At 46.6% G+C, this 21,814-nt stretch overlaps 1 protein-coding gene across 1 annotated transcript in view; it reads right to left on the reverse strand.

Moving 5' to 3' along the window:
- The window catches only part of MOV10L1 (Mov10 like RISC complex RNA helicase 1), an 85,359-nt gene extending 63,989 nt beyond the window's left edge, over positions 1 to 21,370 (reverse strand). Inside the window, 9 exon segments of the mRNA XM_058568098.1 lie at positions 949 to 1,075; positions 1,601 to 1,845; positions 2,107 to 2,230; positions 4,551 to 4,567; positions 5,477 to 5,664; positions 6,309 to 6,421; positions 14,230 to 14,392; positions 19,538 to 19,722; positions 21,274 to 21,370. Of these exon segments, the coding sequence (XP_058424081.1) occupies positions 949 to 1,075; positions 1,601 to 1,845; positions 2,107 to 2,230; positions 4,551 to 4,567; positions 5,477 to 5,664; positions 6,309 to 6,421; positions 14,230 to 14,392; positions 19,538 to 19,722; positions 21,274 to 21,370 (1,259 nt within the window).
- Positions 21,371 to 21,814: the final 444 nt, after the last annotated feature.

A 21,814-nucleotide genomic window follows, 5' to 3' on the forward strand; every position in this document is an offset into this window, starting at 1 on the left:
CCACGTAATTTCCCCTTGTACACTTAAGGAAAGTCACAGAGTTACCAACCACAGCCATCCCTAGTTTTTAATAATTCTTTTTACAGAGAAAAGATTTTCTAAAATAAGCAATGTAATATTTTCCTGATATAAAACCAAGCCCTTGAAGTACTCTTTTCTGTAATTCTCAAACTTGGGAATAAGAAGAACATCTTCAGTGTTCTCAGGTTTAAATCAGAATTGTGTAAGGTGACCAGAAATACACTGTCTTTGACTTTGCCGCCTGCCCTGTCTCCTGCTGCTGCTGTCACTGAAGTTGCCCTGCGCTCACCGTGCCTCTTAACCTGTTTCATTACAGTGCCTGCACCACATACCACTGACAGCAGGGCTGCTGTTTGCTTATCTGTCACCCATGGTTCGATGTCGGTGGGCCCGGAGCGAGGTGGTGATTTAATCAGATTCGCATTTTTAAAAAGATTCAGAATTAGCAAATGTAGATGACTGATGCGAGAGGGAAGGCGGCCTGCAGCCAAAATGCTCAGCTGACAGGTGAGGTGACCAGTGGGCCAGGCTGGGGAGTTCTGGACACAGGGAAGGAGGTGGGAAGAGGAAAAGGACCCATGAGGGCTCAGGTGGCCAACCAGGTGCAGCCAGGGAAGTGAGCCTGCTAGCTGCCTGGGGGGAGGTGGAGGGAGCACGAGGGAAGGCGTGTGGAGGAGCAGCCAAGAGGCTTAGAGTGGGATGCTTCCAACAGGGTGGGGGCAGCTTGTCAGGCTTAAGGTAGCCATCACCTCAGGTGAGTGCAAGTCCTTTTCTCCACCAATACTTTTTCTTACCATTTTGTCCCAGCAAAGCAGTTACGAATGCCTTTTATAACACTCTACCCAGAAATACCATATATGAGCCCTAAAAAGACAAATGTACAAATGCCCCCAAAGGAAACTCACTCCAAATTCTTCAGCCACCTACTTTGCATCACATACGATCACAACCAGGGTTCTGCCACCTGGAGGGATGAGCTCGCCAGCTTCTGTCACCTGCCTCCTTGATAAACTCTTTTCTTCTCCTCCATTTTCTCCTTTACAGGAACAGTCATCTGATAGATGAAATTTAGATCCAAAATTAGACCAAAAGGCAAACTGTTTTTGATGGCAGTAGTATGCTAGTGGAAGGGAATGCTCACACACACACTCACACAGGCACGCACACAAAAACAATGGCCAAAGCATCAAACAGTGCACACTGCAGTAAAAAAGGAAGGGGCGAGAACTAAGAAGGGTCCATGTCACTGGGAGAAGAGTCACTACACCTCGGCCATAGCTGGAAGACGCCCTGGCAGGCTTTCCCGATTTAGAAATACTTGATGGAAACGGCAGGTCTAAAGCCCTTCTGGGTATCTGTGAAGCTATTTTTGTCCCTCTCCCTAGCCTCGAAACATCAGAGAAGGGTCTAGAACCAAAGAGCTCGCGGCGTAAATTGCCACAGTGGCTGCAGTGTTCTGGCCACTCCTCCTCTGCTTAGGACCCCTCAAGTGGCAGCTGCACCATCACCCAGACCTGACTGGGCTCACAGGTGGCGAGGCCCTGGTGTCCGAGTTAATGCAGCAACGGCTGACATCTACCTGGAGAGGCTTCTCTGCTGTTCACCAAACCGCTCTCCACCGTCTGACAGGTGTTGTTTTTTCTGTAGCTATCTGATGAGTTAATATTTTCATCTGAAAAATTCTTCTCCTTCTCAGGAACAGAAACAAGAGATACCACCGGGCACACCTGGGCTTTATCCAGCATTTGAAATCTGAATTGTTTCGCTTTATCCCAGCCAGCCAGTTTGCAGCTGACTAAGTTTTGAGGAACATCTCCTTTATTCCTGGAAAAAGAGAATTAGCCTTGAATACAGACAGGATTTCTAAAGCTAAAACGTTCAGTTACCATAAAACGCACAGTTCAATCTAACTAGTGAATGGTGATCTCAAATACCTTTATGAATATAAGTACAAAGGATACTTTGGGATACAAAATTTCGAAAAGATTTTCATAAAGGAAAAAATAAATGGGCAAAGTTGGTTCTACAGAAACTCTTAAATCACAGTTTAAAATCCATTAACATAATTTTAAGTGGCAAACTTACTCTATCCAGATCACCATATTTTTACTTCCTCCTTCTTTTAGAGTTCCAAAATTTGTCATCCTCGTGACTTCAATATCACCTTTGTTTTTCAATAAAAGGGCTCCACAGGACTCATCAGCAGCCTCTTCACCGGCAGCCTCTTCACCGGCAGAGGACTCTCTGGAGAAAGCACCCACAGAACAGCGTCACTGCGGCAGGGGTGCATCCCGAAGCACCACTCTTTCACCTGCCACTCTCCTTCCAGATGCCACCAGCTGCAGCACAAGCTGCGACACAAGGGATAAAAAGTCAACCCCAAAGAGGTGACCATGAAACTACACAGAGTTTCTACAACACTTAGGGTTTTGGAGAAGGACAGCAAATCATCTTGAAGAAGAGAATGACAAATCCAGTACAATCTGGAGAAGAGGAGGTGACAGAGTGGTGACATCTCAAAGGAGCTCCTGATTCTGAGAATACAACACGAACCCATTTCCACCAGCAGCAGCGTGTTCCAGGGATGCGGGGGGAGGGAGCTCCCCTCCCCTCGTCACCAGGGGAAAGAGGTATTCAGTCTCCTCTTCAGGTGCCTCCGGCTGCCTCCTGGCCGCCCCCTCCAGGCTGCCGGGAGGGAGGGGAGGCAACTTGGGGCTTTGCCCCAGAGACCAAGGTAAGCTTTCATTTGGAAAAAGTTTTGTTGCTTTAAAGTATTTGAAAACAATTAAATGAGTTCATCTCTTCTGAAAATGAGACGATTTTACCCTCCCCTCAGAATGGACCCGTTTATGTCCCTTTATTTAGCGAAGCACAGGCCTTCTTCTCACGGCTCACCCACGGTGCTCCTTCTGGAGGTAAATCTGGTGTCACGCCCTCCCCTGAGCCAGCCTGCAGCTCCTCCACATTTCCGGCCCCTGTCCACAACTCCGTGACTTTCTCAACCACACCAGCGACCCCTTCTCAGCCAGCTCCTGCTCCTTCCAAACTCGCCTCCCCTCCCACCTCCCATTCTCTTCCTTTCTCTCCTCCTCCACGGGGGCCCACACAACAGCCGCCACTCACTCCCCTCCAACGCCTCTCAGAGCTCCCTCAATCCTGCCTCTGCCCTCACCCCAGACCTGGGCAGGCCGTGGGAGCAGCAGCGGAAGCAGAGTCTCAGTTCCCGCAGACAGCTGACCACATCTGCTAAGAGATGGGTTCAGGAATCTGAAAAAAGAAGGAAGTCAACTGCCTCGGGGAAGTGGATGGGGAAGACGCCGGAAGCCTGGGTCTGGAGGAGAGCAGCTCCACTTTGCGTACATTATTGGCGCCGTCTTTCCGACATTCGAGTAGGCGGCCAGACAGTGGGTCTGAGAGGAGGGCAGTGGCCCCCACACAGGGGGCTAAAGCTGTGGAGTATGGACCAGCTGCTGTGGAAACCGGCACACACAGAGCAGGCTCCCTCTTGCTGACCTAGCTGCCTCACTCGTGTCAGGACGCCTGAGTGGGGATGAAGCACATAAACTCTGAGGGCAGAAATGGGGGTCTTCTTTGTCCAAAGCTGTACTCCTGTGGCTACAACAGTGCTTGGCACGCAGATAGCACTCACTGAGTGATCTGCTGGAAGGATGGACGGGATGGGATGTTCGTCTTCATTACAAACTCAGGAAACAAGAACTGACTGCTCACTAACTCACCCCTAAACCCTCATTCTGACGAAGGGGTTATGAGGGAATTCTGAGTTCAAAGGAGTTGGGGCTGGCTCACAGTCACTGTCCAATAACAAAGGAGAGAATACTTCCCTTGCTACATGAGGAAGACAAGGGAGAAGCCTCGGGAAGTGTATCCCGGCTTAGAGTCACCCCTCCCCAAGGATAAGCAACACCATCTCCCCACTGGACCGACTGCCCTGACTCACATCCGCACAGGGGCCGGAGTCCACTGCAGCCCAGGGGCCACTTGAGGAGGCTCCTCAGGAGCTGACCACCCACAGCCAGGGAGCCCACTGGTCATGCCCCCATACACTCCATTCAACAGACACCGGTCCACACCACTGTGAGCCACCACTCCTCTGGAAAACATCATAAACGAGTAAGTCGTAGAATATGTTGAAAGGTAAGTGCTGGTAAAAACAAAACAGACTGGGCAACAAGGATCAAGAACTAGAGCAAATTCTGTCATTCAATGACCACACTGGCCCTGAGGCCTAAGATGGCAACTACTTTCTCTGTGATGTCAGGGGCCGGTATGGCCGCCATCCCACAACCCTCCAGGCTCACAATCAGGAGCCAGCTAACTGCAGAGTCTTTTTCAAGTCTTTCTGGCCTGAAGGGAAGAGTCAGGGAGTGCTTCCTGAAAGTGGGCCCAAGTGACTCCAACCCTAATGTGGGAAGGGGCCTCCGGCTTTGGCTTTGGCCCCAGGGTTTCAGGTTGCCAACCCTCAGTAAGATCCCAGACCTGGCAGGAACCTGACAGCCCTATTCAGATACAGGCAGGAGCTGCTCCACTTATGAGGTACAGAGGCTGAGCCCGCGCAATGGGGCTGAAACAACTCCTGTGCCTCCTGGGGTGGTGAGAGGGTGTGGGCGACATGTCTCGCTTCACTGTCCCACAGAAAGGCCTGAGTCATTCTCCAAAAGGGAAGCAGGGCCCAGGAGGCAGAGCTCACCGTATCCTTCCCCCCAAGCTCCACCCCTCACATGCTGCCCCAGCCTGGAGCTAGGTAGTCTGTCCTCTTGAACCTCGGCTACTCGTCGTAAAGCAAGGGGAGCAGACAGAACCGCACACATCCCGCCCGCAGTTCAGACACCGAGACAGAGCCAGGTGCTCCATACGCAGCAGGAAACAGACACAAACTGCTTCCCGCACAGAGCTTCCTTCCAGTGAGGAGAGTAGGTGATCAACAGAGTAATTAAGGGACCGTACGGAAAGCTCGCTGGAGACAAGCTCTAAAGAGGAAAAGCAGGCAGAGGGGGAACGGGAGGCAGGCAGGGCTGCTGTTTACACTGAGAGCTCAGGAAAGGCCCATCCTGCCATATAAACACGCATGGGGTGGTGGTGGGGGTCACCGGGGCTCAGAAGGAAGAACACAGACACAGGAAACTCAATAACTTTAAGAATCTACCATGTCCAAAGTGTTCTAAAAAATGCCAACGTGTGAAAGAAGAACAAAAGATTAAAAAAATCCACCAAAATATGAAAATCACCAATATAAGATTAAGGATTAAGAAGGAATCTTTAACCTGCCCTTCAATCAACCACAAAGACCGCTCAAAACCCTCCAGAAGGTACTCTCTTTCTTACCACCCAGCTCAGGATTTGGACAGTCTATTATTTTGGCTTATTAAAGTAACTCTCAAAATACACTTAAATCGGGCCTTTCCGGTCCCAGAGAAGCAAGCTGTGTCCTCATTACCGCCTTTTCACTGGGGTCATACAGAGGGCTCTCCAGATGTAGCATGACTGGCTGCTCTCCACCACCACGGCGCTGACCAGGTCATATCTTCGAGGCACGTATCCTTCTGGAAGTTTCAGAGAGTCCAAGGTGAAAAAGATACTGTCGTCTATCACCCCATTCCTTCCACAGAGGCTAGAAATGCAGACCTGCAAGCACAGCAATGTTTAAACACGCACCATACAAGGGGTCCACCTCTCTGAACCAGCCCAACCCAGATGACCCCCAGAAACACCTGCTGAGCTGTTTGGCAACAACTCACTGCGCCCCACTACAGACACTTAAAACCGAATCTTGGGGGAATGGGGACCCTGCTGTCAGAGGAGAAGCAATGCCCTGAAGATTACACTATGGGTAGGGACTGAGCCAAGGCTGGGACAGCAACGATAGGTGGAGTGCGAGGGTGTGAGGTGTCCGGTGGTCCCTTCCCTGCTTCTCCGACTCGCCCAGCGCACACCTCCACCTCCACCTTGTGCAAACTCAATTCCCTCCTCAGTTCCAGGCTCCACTCCCTGAACCACGGCAGCTTTTACAAGCAAGCTCAAATCCTACATCCCACTCCACTCCCTCCCGACAATTAGAACATTTTAACACTTGCACGTAAACTACGTAACTTACAACTTAATTATGCGAGGACACCAGGCTGGTCTCTAGTGACCTCCTTACGGAAACACAGCATTCTCAGTAAGAGAACAGGCTCCTCTTTGGCCCAGACTCAAGCTTATTCATCTAGACTTCCTAACGTACCCAGGAGAATACAGGAACCCAGGGATGTATGAGGGTCAGCACCTACCCTGTCCACACGCTTGTACCTCAGCGGCTTCACGGAGATGGCCTCGCTGCTCCACGTGCCCGGCCGCATCCAGTACTCAGCCTCCACCCAGTCTCCCTTGCAGGGCCGGAAACCTCCAAGGCAGGGGAAACCACATGCGTTACTCGGTAACGTTAACACAAAAGTGTACAATTCACTCTGAAGTTATGATACGCTGAAGGCATTTCTGCTCTATCTGAGACACATGTGAACAGTTAAGAAAAGGTGCTCTCGGGCCTGCCCCGTGGCTTAGCGGTTAAGTGCGTGCACTCCACTACTGGCGGCCCAGGTTCGGATCCCAGGTGCGCACTGACACACCGCTTCTCTGGCCATGCTGAGGCCGCATCCCACATACAGCAACTAGAAGGATGTGCAACTATGACATACAACTATCTACTGGGGCTTTGGGGAAAAAAAAAGGAGGAGGATTGGCAATAGATGTTAGCTCAGAGCCAGTCTTCTTCAGCAAAAAAACAAAAAAAGAGGAGGATTAGCATGGATGTTAGCTCAGGACTGATCGTCCTCACAAAAAAAAAGAAAAGGTGTTCTCTTTTCCTGTTAGAAATGAGTTTATCACCCTTAATTCTCTTCTAGAGGTACTCCGGTTGAATGGAGCAGCGCATGCTCCAGACCAACCTTCTTTCCCCAGCCTTGCAGGGCAAGGGCAGGGAACCTGCAACCAGGGTGGTCATACACCTGGTCTGCGCAGAGTCTCAGAATCCCACCTGGTTTCAAATGTTTCCCGTATTTTTGGTTAAAAAAACAAACATTATTAACAACTGCAACAAAACAGGCTGAATGACAGACCTCTGTCTTATACTTCTAGCTTCCAGGTGTGGGTGCATGCGTGGTGGACAGTGTCACTAACCTGGGGGCACTTCTCTCTCTGCCACCTCTTCCAGACACAGTGTGAGTACCTCTCCCTGTCAGGGACACACAGGGTGCTCGATGACACAAGGAAGTGCACTCAGACCTGAGGGCTAGGCAGCTTAGGTGGGGGAGCACTCAGTGCTCCCACCAGCCCCCTAGTGTGCCAGACAGCTGTGCTGTCGCCTGTGCCATGGCCTACAGGATGCAAGGGGCTGTTGGACTGACACTGGCTGGGAAATTGCTGGTTGAGTAACACGAAGTGGCTGAGCTGTCCTGACACAAAACAGGGAGAGAGTAACCTGAACAGGTTTGCTACGGTGCATCGTATAAAGCTACAACTAATTATAATGTTTTTGTTATTTTGCAATAAACACTTTTGGCAACAATAAGCTCAAAAAACAAAAGCGCATAACTGCATACTGAGTTTGTTTCTCAAGAAAACTGGTGATGGACACATAGCCCAAACATCTGCTGACATCTACTATTCAATGGAGGGGCCACGGTGACACCACTGGCGGTTTGAAACCAGAAGAGAGAAACCTACTGAAGCATCAGCTTCAAGGTCAGCTGGTATTTTAAGACGACAGTGCCCAGAAACACAATTTAACAAGCTATAGAAAGACATTTATATGTAGTCTTTTTTTTTTTTAAAAAAAAGACTTCATTTATCAAATAATTGTTTGACATAACTTTCCTAATTTTTTATTCCAAATTTTCCTAGACACACATGAAAAGTGAAGTAACAGCTACTAATGTTAGTTGTACAAACAGTTACTTTAAAGAGAAAAACAGTGAAACAAATCCAAATAAGAGTTTGAGTTTTTCCTATCAGAATCATGGAATCAAAGTAAAGATTCTGGAAGATCATTCTGTTGAAGGAGAAATACCTAACATTATTGTGAATGCTACTGTAAATTCAATTTAAGAACCCAACACTGGAGATAAAATGGTTTTTACAATGATAACATGCATATAAGTTCTGATGGAATAAAGCACCATAATAAAAATAATACCCCATCACACTGAGAAACCTGTGGGGCAGGAACGTCCTTGAAACTGACTTCGGCGCACACACCCGACTGCCTCTACATGCACTCCGCTGTCCGACCAGCTGGAACACAAGCTGCAGCCATCAGAGTCGAGAGCATCTACAGACACGTAGAGGGAACCAGAGTACAAAACCACTGGGGCCTGGCAGCCCTTGTTCTCTCTGCTGCCCCACCTTCTAAATTTTACACACATTTGAACCTCTGAAGAAGCACTTTGTAAAACAACCCTACAACGGTGAGACCGCTAAATTTTGGTTATATTTTGTTCAAAATCAGTTGGAAATCTTTAATCAAAGTATTCGTTAAATGTGGAGCCCAAAATTTCCAGCTTTTGAAGCCTTTGTGAATTGCAGTTATTGAAAATACAGCTTGTAAACAGAAAGACAGTGACAGTGATCTCCACAAAAGCAACGGAAGAAAGCAGCATGAGACCCCAGGAGCGCACGTGGCGTACACGGTTTAATGCTGAAATCCGCGCACGTGGCGTACACGGTTTAATGCTGAAATCCTACGATTGGACCTGACACTATTCTGACTCGTGTTAAGTCTGTCAATGAAGCCCTTACTTTTAATTGGATAAACTGTATTTCATAATGGAATGAGTGAAACTGACAAGGCCTACAAATTTACAGCATCCATATTTGGAGTAACATTCAAAAAAATCACAGAGACAACTTATTTGACAAGTTTCAGTTTACGAAAATATTTGAATACCTTTGTACTCATATACGCAAAAAAGCAGTACCTGTGAAGACCCTTGGGCTGAAATGGTTATACATTTCAATAGAAAAATCCCAGACTTGTGAATATCTTACATTTAGCAGAATTTGCTCTGGGCTTATTAATATTTCCTCAATTAAAAATATTACAGCCTAGAGGGAGACCCAGTCAAACGTGTCTACAATTTCAAATTCATCAACCATAAGATGCAGTTTTGAAGAAGACTCCCTCCCATTGTTTGGAAAAATGAAATTAAGATCATATTGAAAAGTGTACATTCTTCAGAACAATACCAGGAACATGGTATTAAGGATGCTAAGAAATTAAAGTATGTCAATATGTACTGACAATATAATGACTGAATAATCAACATTAAATGGTTTTAATATCCTTTAATGTACCCAGGTATTATTTTTTTTCTAGAAAGAATTTGTTTTGCAAATAGTTTCTAAATACTACTACTTCAAAGGTCCACCAAGATAATAAAGTCAATCTGTTAGTCTATATACAAATATTTCAAAAATGACTTAATTTTACTTAGTTTTAACACCCCTTTTCACTTCTCAACTGTGCACCAGTTTGCACACTAAATTATCTGGTCATCCTGGCTATGGCTCTGGCCATGGGAGAGGAACAAAGCCACCATCAGGGCATGAGGCGGGGACACCGAGCCCAAACGCGCTCCCCTCCCTCTCACCAATCTGCTGGTGCTTTCCATGGGCTAATCCCAAACAGAAGCTAGAGGGCAAGGCCAGGGTCCATACAGCGCAGGCCCGGGGGCAGAGTGGGGTGGATCTGGAAAGGCACCAGAGACTGTCCAGTTGTGCAGGACAAAGAGCTCCGGCCTTGGAAGAGCTGGTGTTGGAGGCCTGTGATGCTACCCAGAAAGGAGGAAGCAGGTGTTGGGCAGAGGCTTTCAGAGCGACAATCTGAGGACCTCAGGGATGTGGGCAGATGAAAACAGGTCCCTGGAGTTGTCACCGACTAGGTGCCTCGAGCAACTCAAAGGTGGGTTTGGAAGCAATTAACTGTTTTCCAAGTTGTTTCTTTTCCTTTTGTATGTTAAGAAGATATAACCACCAGCCATCCTGAAACTGACCAAGGCTCACCACAAGAGCTATGCCCATGACCTTTGCCTTATTTATTTTTTATTGATGTTTCAATAGTTTATAACATTTTGAAATTTTGGGTTGTACATTGTTGTTTGTCCATCACCATATATACGTCTCCCTTCACCCCTTGTGCCCACCCCCCCACCCCCATTGCCCCTGGTAACCACAATACAGTTTTCTCTGTCCATAAGCTGGTTTCTATTCCACATGAGTGAGATCATACAGTGTTTGTCTTTCTCTTTCTGGCCTACTTCACTTAACATAATACCCTCCAGACCCATCCATGTTGTTGCAAATGGGATGATTTTGTCTTTTTTATGGCTGAGTAGTATTCCATTGTGTGTATATGTGTGTGTGTATATATATATATATATATACCACATCTTCTTGATCCAATCATCAGTCGAGGGACACTGAGGTTGCTTCCATGTCTTGGCTATAATGAATAATGCTGCAATGAACATAGGGGTGCACAAGCCTCTTTGGATTGTTGATTTCAGGTTCGTTGGATAGAGTCCCAGTAGTGGGATAGCTGGATCATAAGGTATTTCTCTTTTTAATTTTTTGAGGAATCTCCATACTGTTTTCCATAGCGGCTGCACCAGTTTGCATTCCCACTAGCTGTGTATGAGGGTTCCTGTTTCTCCACATCCTCTCCAACATTTGTTGTTTTTTGTCTTGGTGGTTATAACCATTCTAACGGGCGTGAGGTGATATCTTAGTGTTGTTTTGATTTGCATTTCCCTGATGGTTAGTGATGTTGAACATCTTTTCATGTGCCTATTGGCCATCTGTATATCTTCTTTGCAGAAGTGTCTGTTCATTTCCTCTGCCCATTTTTTGATCGGGTTGTTTGTTTTTTTGTTGTTCAGTTGTGTGAATTCTTTATATACTATGAAGATTAACCCCTTGTCAGATATATGTTTTGCAAATATTTTCTCCCAGCTGGTGGGCTGTCTGTTCATCTTGATTCTGGGTTCGTTTGTCTTGTAGAAGCTCTTTAATCTGCTTATTTTTTCTTTAGTTTCCCTAGTCTTGGTAGGCATGTCAGCTGAAAAGATTCCTTTATGACCAACGTCAAATAGTGTGTTGCCTATATTTTCTTCTATGAGTTTTAGAGTTTCAGGTCTCACCTTTAGGTCTTCGATCCATTTTGAGTTAATTTTTGTGAATGCCTTTGCCTTATTTTTAATGCAAAGATCTCTCCAGGAGGAGCTCAGGCCTCATTATGTGGAAGCATGTTCTCCAACTGAGCCTGTGTAAGTGAATACCTGCCTCTCCCTTCTGAATATTCATTCCCCAACCAAATAAAAGTTCCTGCTTCCCTTTGTCCAGAGAAGCCATGACTTTGGAAATGATTCCTCATGGCCTCCTATTTGCTGCAAACACACTTTACTTTGTGAGACAACTTCCACTGGTGTAGTCTTTAACTCACCAGGAGGCAAGCCCACTTGGTTCGGTAACAGAGTGGGTGCACTGGTCACTAAAGAGGCATCCTGACACAGGGCAGGGCCCCCTGGACTAAGTGTGGCGTTGGGTTCTTTGCCCCAGTGGAAGGTCTCAGGAAGAATCCGTGGGACTTCCTCTTCATCTCACAAGCGGGTGCACAAACCAGTTTAATGTGAAAATAAAGATATACCTTGACTGTGACCCAGGCTGGGAGCTTAGGCCACACTGGATACACAGGACATGCATGTGCTAGGGGTTGTCCAGCACTTACCCTGGAAATAAAGAGGAAAGAAGCAGACTGCCGCACACACAGACTTCAGACCCCATTCCTTAGACCTGTGGTTCCTACCCAGGGCCATTCTGCCCTGCCAGGGGCACCGTGGCAGTGTCTGTAGACATTCTAGGTTGTCACAACTGTGGGGTGGGAGTGAGGGTGGCTACTAGCATCTAGTGGGTAGAGGCCAGAGATGCTGCTAAACATCCTACAATTCACAGGGCAGCCCCCATGACAGAGAGCAACTCAGCCTCAAATGTCACAGTGCTGAGCATGGGAATGCCTACCTAAGGTTGAACATCCAATTCCATTTACGCGCCTTGGTCAAAACGGTTAAGGGTTTATTGGATATTCATGTGTAAAACAGCTTGAGTCCTGCTACTGATATTAAGAATGCCCACGAGTGCTACCTGTGGGCCTAAATCTCAAATATCTCATCCACAGAACTGGACTGATGGCCACCACCGTCTCTGCTGTCCAAGTTCAAGGGGACCTGGTGATCCTGAGATCTCACCTCCCACCTTCACACTCTTCAGTATTCACAGGCACATGCTTCTCCCTAGAGACACCCCTTCCTGAAACAGTCAGCACTTGCTCACCTCCCATGCTGCAAGTATACCGTTCATCTCTGGCACCCGACTGAGCCGGAACCTCACCAAGGTTACCTGGGAGGGTTGTGGTTACGGCAAATTCTGTGCTTCACCCGGACCCTCCTCCTAGAGCCCTCGGCCTGCTGTGCACTTAAAGAGGCTGGGCTGCACCCCGTACTAGAGGAAACCCAAGCCTGTCCACCCCCGTCCTACCACACCTTGTGTAGTTCCTGCAGAGCAGAAGACACTGTGTGCGCCTGCCCTTCCCCCTGTTAGAGCGAGTTCTACAGAACAGTGCCTGGCCGGCAGTGAGGCACTCCAACATCTGTTGAATGAATATCAAGGAAACAGTACATTCTGACTCTCCCTCAAGTAAATGAAAAATTTAGCTTAGTTCTTCCTTTTCTCACCTTCACATCAGAGGCTAGCAAGGCAGCCTGCTGCCTGTGTTTGCAGACAAAGTCTGACGGAGACTCAGCCACGCCCTTTCACTCAGGCACCCTCTTTGGCTGTGTTCACACTGCTTCTGTCCCAGAGACCATGCCCTTTTCAGAAGAGGTCTGCTGATCTTGGTTTTAGAGGCCCATTATTATCTTTTCTCACACTGTATTTTCTCTTTCAAGAATGTTCTCTCTACTACGATGGTCAGGTTCTGCGATTATGTTAACAGCAGCTGTTCAGACATCGCTGAGCCTGACTCTCAGCTGAGAGGACTTGACCATGCTAGGAAATCCCTCCACCTGCGCTTCAGGCACCAGTCCTCAGGGTGAGCCTTCTCTTCGGTACCTCCCCACAATATCCACAGCATGAACCATGTTCCAGTCTGGGAGTGACTGCCTGTTGGCATGGTTACAGGGACCTAGGGATTGCCTTTGGAACTGAACAATTGAGGATCAATTTTTCCAGAATTCAAAGTTTCTCTGACAGAACAGCGACTTTAAATATCCTGTTTAAATCCCAGATAGCCGCCTGTCAATGTCATTCTGGGGACTCCCGGGGTTAGTAATCAAGGTCAGACCCCAGGCTTTCACATCCAAGAAAGGCAGAGCAGCAAGATGCCCGGTGGACTGGGCTAATCGCCCTCCTGCACCCAGGCTGCCTAGCAGCCAAGGTGGAAAAGAATTTCTGCTCCTGGTCCTCTCTCAACATGCAGCCCGGCCCGGTGTGCGGCTAGAATTCAGCTCAGAAAGCACCTCCCCAGTCAATTTTTCCAATTGCTGCCTGATTACCAAGTATGTGCAGGTCTGTTTCTCTCAGGAGGAAGAGCGAGGTCTCACTCATCTTGGTCACTCATTGCCTAGGTCCCTACCCACCAAGGTAGACAGCAAGCACACAATAAATAGTTGTTGAATGAAACTCAATAAATGGCACCGACAAATTATTTCTTTAGGCATAAAAACAAAATCTTAGATCAGCTGGAAACAAATGCAATTAAATGGATATATACTTTTGGAAAGGTACAAGGTTATCCCCAAGTCCTATTTTAAAACATTTGAAGTACTTTAAAAACAAGAGTACTTCTATATATCTGTAACACTGTTGACTTAGATCACTAACAATAATTATGTGAAAGGAGCAATTACCCAGAAATTAGTGACTGCATTCAACAAGTGAACACAAAACAAATGACAGCACGTTTGCCCAACACTACAGAGCCTCTGCTTGGAGCCAGCACCTGGAGAAGGCATTCTGGTCCCAAAGCTTTCTCCACAAAGCATGCCCAAACCTGACCTTCAATGTGACCTGTGACCTGGCCTGTGACCATCTCAGATCTACTCACACAAAACGAAAAACACACAAAGCCTAATTTAAATGTGAAGTAGAAACTGTCTAGCCTACCTTCACAAACACTCTCCATAGAGAAGTATGTGGTCTGATTGATGTAGCCAGCCCCTTCCGTCAAGGAGGTCACGCAGCCAATCAGCACTCGGGGGCTGGAGCCTGACAGCCCTCGGCTGGAGTTTCTGCTGTCGTCTTCCCATTTATCAGAGACAGCGTCCACCTGCAAGACAGACAAACTGCTGTCTGAACCATAATAAGAGGATGACAAGAAAAGCAAACTACAGGCCAGTACCCCTTACGAATACAGATGCAAAAATCCTCAACAAAATACTAGCAAACCAAGTTCAGCAATGTATTAAAAGGATTATACATCATGACCAAGGAGGGTTTATCCCAGAATGCAAACGTGGTTCAACACATGAAAATCAATCACTATAATACACCACATTGGTAGAAGGAAGGAAAAAACACAACCATCTCAGCTGATGCAGAAAAAGCATTTGACAAAACTCAACACCCTTTCACAATAGAAATGCTCAGCCAACTAGGACTAGAAGGGAACCTCCTCACATGATAAAGGCCATGTATGAAAAACCCACAGCTGACATCACGCTCAATGGTGAAAGACAAAGCTTTTTCCCGAAGAGCAGGAACAAGGCAAGGATGCCTCTTTTTGCCACTTCTGTTCAAAATAGTACTGGAAGTCCCAGCCAGAGCAATTAGGCGAGAAAACAAAATAAAAGGTATTCAAATTGGAAAGAAAGTAGAATGACCTCTGTCTGCAGATGGGCACGATCTTACACGCAGAAACCACTAAACATTCCATAAAAATTTGTTAGAGCTGGGGCTGGCCCAGTGGCATAGTGGTTGGGTTTGCATGCTCCGCTTCAGTGGCCTGGGGTTTGCAGATTCAGATCCCGGGCACAGATCTATGTACCGCTCATAGGACACACTGTGGTGGCATCCCACATACAAAATAGAGGAAGATGGGCACAGATGTTAGCTCAAGGCTAATCTTCCTCAGCAAAAAGAGGAGGACTGGCAGTGGATGTTAGGTCAGAGCCAGTCTTCCTCACAAAAAACTGTTCCAGTTAATAAAGGAGTTAAACAAAGCTGCAGCATACAAATCAACATACAAAAATCAGTTCTACTTCTATACACTTGCAATGAACAATCCAAAAAAGGAAATTCAGAAAAAAATCCCACTTACAGTAGCATCAAAAAGAATGAAACACTTAGGAATAAATTTAACTAAGGAGGTGGAAGACTTGTATGCTGAAAACTACAAAATGTGGCTGAAAGAAGTTAAAGACAATAAACGGAAAGACATCTGTGTTCATGAATTGGAAGACTTAATACTGTTAAGATGTCAATACTGTCCAAAGTGATTTACAGATTCAACACAATCCCTCTCAAAATCCCAATTACGTGTTTTGCAGAAATAGGAAAATCCATCCTAAAATTCAAATGGAATCTCAAGGGACCCTGAATAACCAAAAAAATCTTCAAAAAGAACAAAGTTAGAAAAATTACACTTCTTGATTTCACAACTTACTACAAAGCTCCAGTAATCGAAAGAGTGTGGTACCGGCATAAAGACAGATGTAAGACCAATGAGACAGAATACAGAGCCCAGAAATAAACCCTCATATATGTGGTCAATTGATTTTCAACACAGGTGCCAAGACCATTCAATGGGGAAAGGGTTTTCCCCATTGTGCAGTCTTCTCAAAAAATGGTGGTGGGAAAACTGGATATCAACACGCAAAAGAAGAAGTCAAACCCTTACCAACACCATATTCAAAAATTAACTCAAAATGGATCAAAGACTTAAATTTAAGAGCTAGAATTATAAAACTCTTAGAAAAAAGCATAGGTGACAATCTTCATGATCTTGGATTAGTCAATGATTTTGTGTGTGTGTGTCTGTGTGTGAGGAAGATCAGCCCTGAGCTAACATCCATCGCCAGTCCTCCTCCTTTTGCTGAGGAAGACTGGCCCTGGGCTAACATCCGTGCTCATCTTCCTCTACTTTATATGGGACGCCACCACAGCACGGCTTGATAAGCAGTGCATGGGTCCATGCCCAGGATCCGAACTTGCCAACCCAGGGCTGCTGAAGCAGAGTGCACAAACTTAACCACTATGCCACCAGGCTGTCCCCAGTCAACGACTTTTTAAGTGTGACATTAAAAGCACAGGTAACTAAAGAAAGGATAAACTGGACTTCATCAAAATTTAAAACTTCTCTGCATCAAAGGATACTATCAAGAAAAAGTAAAAAGACAATTCACAGAATGGGAGGAAAATATTTGTAAATCATATATCTGATTAAGAGATTCATATCCAGAATATATAAAGAACTTCTATAACTCAATTAAAAAAAAGATCCCAATTAAAAAATGGGCAAAGAACTTGAACAGACATTTCTCCAAAGAAGATATATAAACGACCTATAAACACATGAAAAGATGCTCAACTTCATTAATTATTATAGAAATGTAAATCAAAACCACAATAAGATACCACTTCACATCCACTAGGATGGCTACTGTCAATAAAACGGAAAATAACTGGTGCTGGTGGGGATATAGAGAAACTGGAATCCTTGTGCATTGCTGCTGGGAATGTAGCCACTATGGAAAAATTTGGCAGTTCCTCAAAAAGCTAAACATAGAATAATCATATGACCCCACAATTCCACTCCAAAGTATATACCCAAAAGAACTGAAAACAGGGACTCAAAAAGATACTCATTCATAGCAGCATTATTCACAACAGCCAAAAGACAGAAACAACTCGTGTCCATCAACAAATGAGTGGAGAACAAAATGTAGTGAATACATACAACTGAATGTTATTCAGCCATAGAAAGGAATGAAGTTCTGATACATGTTACGTGGATAAACTTTGAAAATATTATGCTAGGTCCAGTAAGACACACAAGCACAAGTAGTGTATAATTCCCTTATATGAGATGCCAAGGAGAGTCAAATTCACAGAGACAGAAAGCAGAACAGCGAACTACTGTTTAACGGGTAACAGAGTTTGTATTTTGGATGATGAAAAAGTTTTGAAAATAGATAGTGGTGATGGGTGCACAACAATGTGAATGTACTTAATGCCACTTAATTGTACACTTAAAAATGGTTAAAATGGTAAATTTTATGTTGTATATTTTACCACCACCACCACATGCACAGAAATACAGAGGGCAGTGTAAACGAGCCGAGTGCATCTCTCTCGTGATGGAGGTCGTAAACGCTATCTAGTGTCGGTAAATGGAGCAGGGGTGAGCACACTGCACAAGTGATTCAAGCATCTACCAGAGGAGCTGAAAGCAGAAAGCAAGGCAGGCACTAGGCCTGAGGAACACAGGTGCAGGTGGAGGGCATGGAGAGGGCCTACTTTCCATTCTGCAGCAACCTAGGCCAGAGAAATCTAAAAGGACTCTCTGTGACAACAGAAATATTTTATGTTTGTGCTGCCCAATTTGGTAACTGCAAGCTACAGTTAGTATTTGAAATGTGGCTAGTGAAACCGAAGAATTTTAAATTTTATTTACTTTTAATAAATTTAAATAGCCACAAATGGCTGGTAGCTACCACACAGAACAATGCAATTTCGGAATTTGATTTTTATTTGTATTGTTTTTAAAATTTGATGAAAGATGATATTAAGCCATCTTAATATTATGCCATCTTAATGGCATTACTAACTGTAATAGTAATAAGGTATATCTCGACCATTTTAAAAAGTAGTTGAGCTTAATAAGTTTGCAAACTACCAAATTACATAACAAAAATCAATAGCTTTCTTATATAGGAAGAAAAAGATTAATTTGAAAATACAAAGTAAAACTATATGATAATGGAATGAAAACATTAAAATTCTTGGAAATAAACTTAACAAGAAATTTGCAGAACCTAAATGAAGAAAACAATTATTACACTGTGGAAAGAACATAAAGGAAGGCTTAAATAAAGGGACAGACATAATTGGTGGCTGGAGGAAACTTGATATGATCCACATGTCACTGAGCCTAAATGGATCCACAAACTCTGCTGTCCAAAGCGAGTCTAAGCCGGGGAGAGAAACAACAGAAGGACTCGAAGTTTCGTCCAGAAGGAGTGGAGAGCCCATAGAATTCACCCACAAGAAGAGTAGGAGGGAAACCTGCCTACCATCACAGACGCAACTGCGCCACCAAGGCCCACGCGCCGGCATCAGGACCGACAGGGTCCAGACGGGTTCCCATGTGCATGGGGTGCCAGTGCACGATAAAGGGACCTCCTCTACCAGTCGTCCCTCCTCAGCGGGACAACTCACTAGCTCCTGGGAAAGGAATGTCTGGTTCCTTCTTTCAGTCTGTACACCAAATAAATTCCAGGAAGATTAACAATTTAAATGTGAATAAACAAAATTTCAGAGGAAAACTTGAGTGCATATTTGTAATAGGAAGTGGAATAAGCCTCTCCAAGGATTCTTACAGAACTCAAAAGCCACATGGAAAAAAGAGACACGTTTAACCACATAAAATAAAACCTCAGAAAACAAAGTCAAAAGACGATCTTGGCAGAAATTTTGCAACTTTCCTATAATAATTTTCCTTAAAAAGTTCTAATTTCCCCAATATAGAAACTTAAAAAAAAAAAGTTGAACTCAACAACAAAAATAAATGGACAAAGGACACAAAAATAATTCAGAAAAAAATGTGAATAATTAATCTACTTTAAGGCTTAAGTGCAAGTCAAAATTATGAGATCACTTTTCACTTATTACATTGGCAAAGATTTCAAAAATTAATAATATCCACATCCTTGCCAACACTGGCTAACAGGCGGTCTCTCATCCTGTTCCTGAAAATATAAATTAGTATGATGTTATCTGAGAATAATTTGATGGTAATCATTAAAATGTTAATGTGCATACCCTTTTAATAACAATTCTACTTCCAAGAATTTATAGTACAAAAATACTATTTTTAAATGAAAAAAGTTGCTGAATAATAGGGTTCAGTAATTACCTTTGCTAATTGGATAACAAAAGGTCCAATGATTATCATTTTTAACAATATTTTTTTAAATGATCAGAAGAATAGATATAGAAATGTTAAGTGTTCTTCTCCATGGCATAAAATTATAGGCAAGCTTTACTTTATGAATTATAAATTTCTATGACATTTGAATGATTTACAATGACCACCACTGATGTTTTAAAACAGAAACCTTTATAACAAAAGCACCCCTGCACAGGTACATTCCACTCTCTCTCGCCAAGTTATCTGAGAGGTTAACTAAGCAGGAGGACAGCAGTGGGAAGCCCCGTGGTGAAGAGAGACTTCCCAAATGAACTCAGGCCTTACCCTGATGGCTTTCAATCCATTCGACACTTTATTTTCTTCCACAACTGCAATAACTTCCTGTCCAACATTCAGAAGCACGTTGCTAGTCACAACCTCATTGGAAAAGTAGATCAAATCATTGATCATGCCATAATCACCGCAGTACCTTGTCACAACTCCCTGGACGGTTTTCAACTTGGTGTCACCTGAGATGGGCAAACAAAGAGGTTATGTTGACCCTAATGAAGCCCAGAGAGAGGTTGACTACAGGAGCATCCATCGGGGTAGGAGCCATACAGCTGGAGAACACTCCAGGGGAGTGGAGCATTCAGAAAGTAGGGTTTGTGAGGCAGACTGCCCAGCTTCCCCTAAGGGGCACAGGTGGTGGACTCGGTGGGGAGAGCTCTGACTCCAGAGCCAGACTGCCTGGGTATGAATCCCAGCTCCTCTACTGCCGTTTGTGTAACTCTGAGCTAGGTCTTTGGCCACTCTGTACCTGTTCTCATCTGTAAGATGGAGAGACAGCCACTACCGAGAGAGCTGTCTGAGGGTTATGTGACAGAACGCGTGCAATGCACAGACCTCCGCGTGGCTGGCGCAGGCAAGGGTGCAGGTGTAAACTGTTGTTAGCTTCAGAGCAGCATCTAGGGAGTCCTTACTATGGGTTATCACTACCATCATCTTTCATCATTGATGATGACAGTGTCTGGGTGTCAGGAGATTCTGTATTGTCTCACCAAAGAGGCACTAGAACAGATCCCGGGCTTGGGGAGTCAGTCTAGCCTGGGAACAAGGCATGTCCTCACCCTCTCAGTGACCCTCCCCACTACTGCCCGAGAACCCTGCTCCGGCCAGCGTTCTCTGAGTCCTCCCTGCACAGTCTGCTGGACCTCAGACACACGAGGAACCCGGGGTGCTCAGGTCCCGCACTGCCCAGAAGCTTCCTGACGCATGGATCCGGAGCTCAGGCTGTGCTGAAAGCCCGTACTTTACAGAGGAGACCCAGATAGGTGCAGCGACGCGCTGGGAACCAAGTCGGTTACATGAGCATCAGCAACCCTGCACACAGAGGGCCTTCAGCACGAAACTCCAATTCGGACGCTTCTGGCTTCTCTCATGGAGATTCCATCTTTTGCGAGGTCAGAGAAAGGAACTAGAGAGTCAGTACTCTGCATTCAATTCTCACAGAGGAGGAGGAGCTGGGAGAAAACGCAGGAACCTTGGGGGAAGCGACCGAGCAAGGTGAGGGCCAGAGTCAGAAGAGCCCCGGACGTGAGGAGGACGGGGTGGAGGAGGGAGCAGCGGCTTGCACGGGGCTCTCCAGGGACTGAGACAGCGGGGCGGCCTTCTCCAGTCTCCTGAGCCCACAGTGCAGGGGCACTGGCGGCGTCCTGCCCCCCACACCAGACAGCGCGGACACCGCAGGAGCGGCCCAGAGGGACGGAGACCCACGGCCCCAACCGCGCACAACCCGCTGGGTCGTCGGGGGCGGGGGGACGGTCACGGAAGAGCCGCGCCTGCCTTCCGGGGTGGAACCCCCAAAGACGTTCACGGGACGCTCGCGCGCCAGGAACAGCCATTTCACTGCAACCCACGCGAGCGCGACCCCAGGACGGCACCACGGCCCGGACAGCCCGGTGGACGCCCGCACGGCCGGCGTCGCCCTCAAGCCCCGCAGCAGCGCGCGGGGACCCAGGTCCCCCCCCCCCCCACACACACAGGTGGCCGCGCGGGGACCCGCCCACCCCACGAGGCACCTTCCGCGAGCTCGGGCCCCGGGGTCCCGGTCTCCTCCCTCGGGCCGTCCGCCCTCCTCCAGAAGAAGGCCACCAGGCTGGCCGCGAGGCGAAGCATTGCCGAGGCTCCGGCCTCAGCACCAGCGCCGCTCCGCCGCCCTCCGCCAATGGGTCGTCGTGCCCGCGCCTGCGCCTGTGCCCCGTCGAGCTTGGCCAATGGGGTCGTGACGCCCGCGCCTGCGCCTGTGCCCCGTCGAGCTTGGCCAATGGGGTTGCCGCGCGCGCGCTGGGACCGTTAGCAGTCAGTGGTTGGCCATTGGCGGGCGGTAGAGCGCCCGCAAGCGAGGCGACGCCGTGCCTAGCGCGCGTGGCATCGTGCTGGTGGGCGGGGCTCCGTGTGGGTGGGCCATCTTGGGGGAAGGGGTAGGACTGTGTGCTGTCAGGGTAGGCTTTGGCAGGTGTTCTTGCTCAAGTTGAGGAAGTCCCCGCTTTCCCCGTTTTTCTGAGTTCTTACGCCTGGGTGTGGAATTTTCTCAAATGCTCGTTCTGCGTCTATTGAAGT

This window comes from Diceros bicornis, chromosome 25, assembly GCF_020826845.1.
Source record: "Diceros bicornis minor isolate mBicDic1 chromosome 25, mDicBic1.mat.cur, whole genome shotgun sequence".
NCBI lineage: Eukaryota > Metazoa > Chordata > Mammalia > Perissodactyla > Rhinocerotidae > Diceros > Diceros bicornis.